The 1,906-nt window shown below is 48.5% G+C and overlaps 1 protein-coding gene across 1 annotated transcript; it reads left to right on the forward strand.

Annotated features, from left to right (window-relative positions):
• Positions 1 to 22: 22 nt before the first annotated feature.
• On the forward strand, positions 23 to 1,141 carry LOC120836482 (beta-1,3-galactosyltransferase brn-like). Its single transcript, XM_040205410.1, has one exon. The coding sequence runs from the start codon at positions 23 to 25 to the stop codon at positions 1,139 to 1,141; it is 1,119 nt and encodes a 372-aa protein (XP_040061344.1).
• The last annotated feature ends 765 nt before the right edge of the window (positions 1,142 to 1,906 follow it).

Consider the following 1,906-nt stretch of genomic DNA (forward strand, 5'->3'; position numbering starts at 1 on the left):
ATGCCGCACATTTTTTTAAAAGATGTTTAGTCTTATTATTTCTTTTTCTTTTTTTAGTATCCAGGGTGAAAACATCGGAATCCCTGGCCCCATGCTGTTCCACTTGCATTACTTGAAGCCCTACAGGCGTCACCGACGGGTGGTGACGAGGACATTGTTGCTGCTCGCAGCTTTCATCCTGTTGTTTTATTTGAGCTTATCAGGTGTCCTCGAACGTCTGCGAGAGACGCCATACTCTGACTACTCTTATCCTCCAGAAATCGATCTCAAATACCTGCTGCGGTCGCTCAAGACGGGCAGAGAACCCGCGGCCTACAGAGTTCAGAATCACTACGAGCGGTACGTCTTCAAGATCAGCAACGAACTCAAGTGTCATGTTTCACAAAACCGGACGTCCATACTGATCGTCGTCAAGTCTGCCGTAGCCCACCAGTCACTTCGAGACTCGATCCGCCAGACCTGGGGACAAGAGTACCGCTTCAAGGACGTAGACCTCCGACGTGTGTTTATGGTTGGTGTGAAAGCCAACGATGAAACCGCACAGAGCGCCTTGGACGACGAGCATGCCCACCACGGTGACCTCGTACAGGCGGACTTCGTCGACACCTACTACAACAACACCATCAAGATGATGCTCTCCTTCCGTTGGGTCCTGGAGCACTGCACTGACGTCCAGTGGATATTTTTCGCTGACGATGACTATTACGTGTCCGCAAAGAACCTCGTCCAATTCCTCCAAGACTCAATGAACCCGAGAGATCGGCACTTGGTGGGCTACGTCTACGACGAAGCGGCGCCGTACAGGGCCTACTTGAACAAGTGGTACGTGTCCTCGTCCGAATACCCCTTCAACCGGTACCCTCCGTTTCCGGTAGGTGGTTCGATCGTGATGTCGATGCCTGCGCTTATCGAGCTCTACCATATGGCCCGGTACACGCGACAGTTTCGTCTAGACGACGTCTTTCTGGGCATCGTTGCAAGAAAGGTTGGACTGCGGCCAATGCACAGTGACAAGTTTCGTGACAAGAACCAGCCCAAGTTGCCCGAAGACTTTGTCGGCATTGTGGCTGCTCATGGGGTTTATGACAAATACCACATGGTTCAAATCTGGGAACAACAGAAACGCTTAGGACACGCGTGATGCTGCTCTCACCCCTGTGCAGAGGTATAAAACGAAGATTAGCTATCCTTTGTTTTAGCTTAAGGGGGTCATGAAATGAACTTTGGGCTGGGATAAATAAATTTAGATTGGATTTTTATTAATAGCACATCCTTTAGTGGGCCAAAAGAAAGAAGGTGAAAAGTCAAAAGCCTGATTTTTGGTGCGAAAATTTGAAAATACAGCGGACTATTTCGTACCTCCTTCCCTTCGAAAGCTTTCTGCCTTTTCAGTGTGATATATCCGCGGTACTCAAAGCGCGTCACCCGGCACAAACGCACGTCACACCACACCGGACCTCACTTATTCCCTTTACCCCTAAGCTGGCATTGTGGTGGAAGCTACGCGCTTGCCAGACCAATCAGCCGCCTCCCTTTCAGTACCTGCCCTCATTCTCTGCGCGTGAGCAGGGTTGGACAGTATCGCGATAGAAATGCATCCGCGATAGTGTTTCAGAAGTACATTTCGGATCTGTATTTCTGTATCGCTATACATTTTTTTTTCCACCAGTATCTGTATTTTTGTATTGAAATACATTGGGAATATTTTTTTGTACCGCGATGCAATCAGGATATGAAATGTATTTCGTCACATTTATTTAGAAATACTCCCCCCCCCCCCCCCCCCCCCCCCCGAAAAAAAAAAAAAGAATGTCCAAATGCTTTTTTTTTTCTTCTGAGGGCAGCAGGGTCACAGAGATTCTGGAGCATTGTTACTATGCTGACCAAGGTTCCTTCCTATTCTCCA

Source organism: Ixodes scapularis, unplaced genomic scaffold (genome assembly GCF_016920785.2).
Source record: "Ixodes scapularis isolate PalLabHiFi unplaced genomic scaffold, ASM1692078v2 PGA_scaffold8__174_contigs__length_109621045, whole genome shotgun sequence".
NCBI lineage: Eukaryota > Metazoa > Arthropoda > Arachnida > Ixodida > Ixodidae > Ixodes > Ixodes scapularis.

Coding starts and splice junctions, on each gene's coding strand:
- LOC120836482 (XM_040205410.1), top strand. CDS start 23: ATGTTTAGTCTTATTATTTCTTTTTCTTTTTTTAGTATCCAGGGTGAA.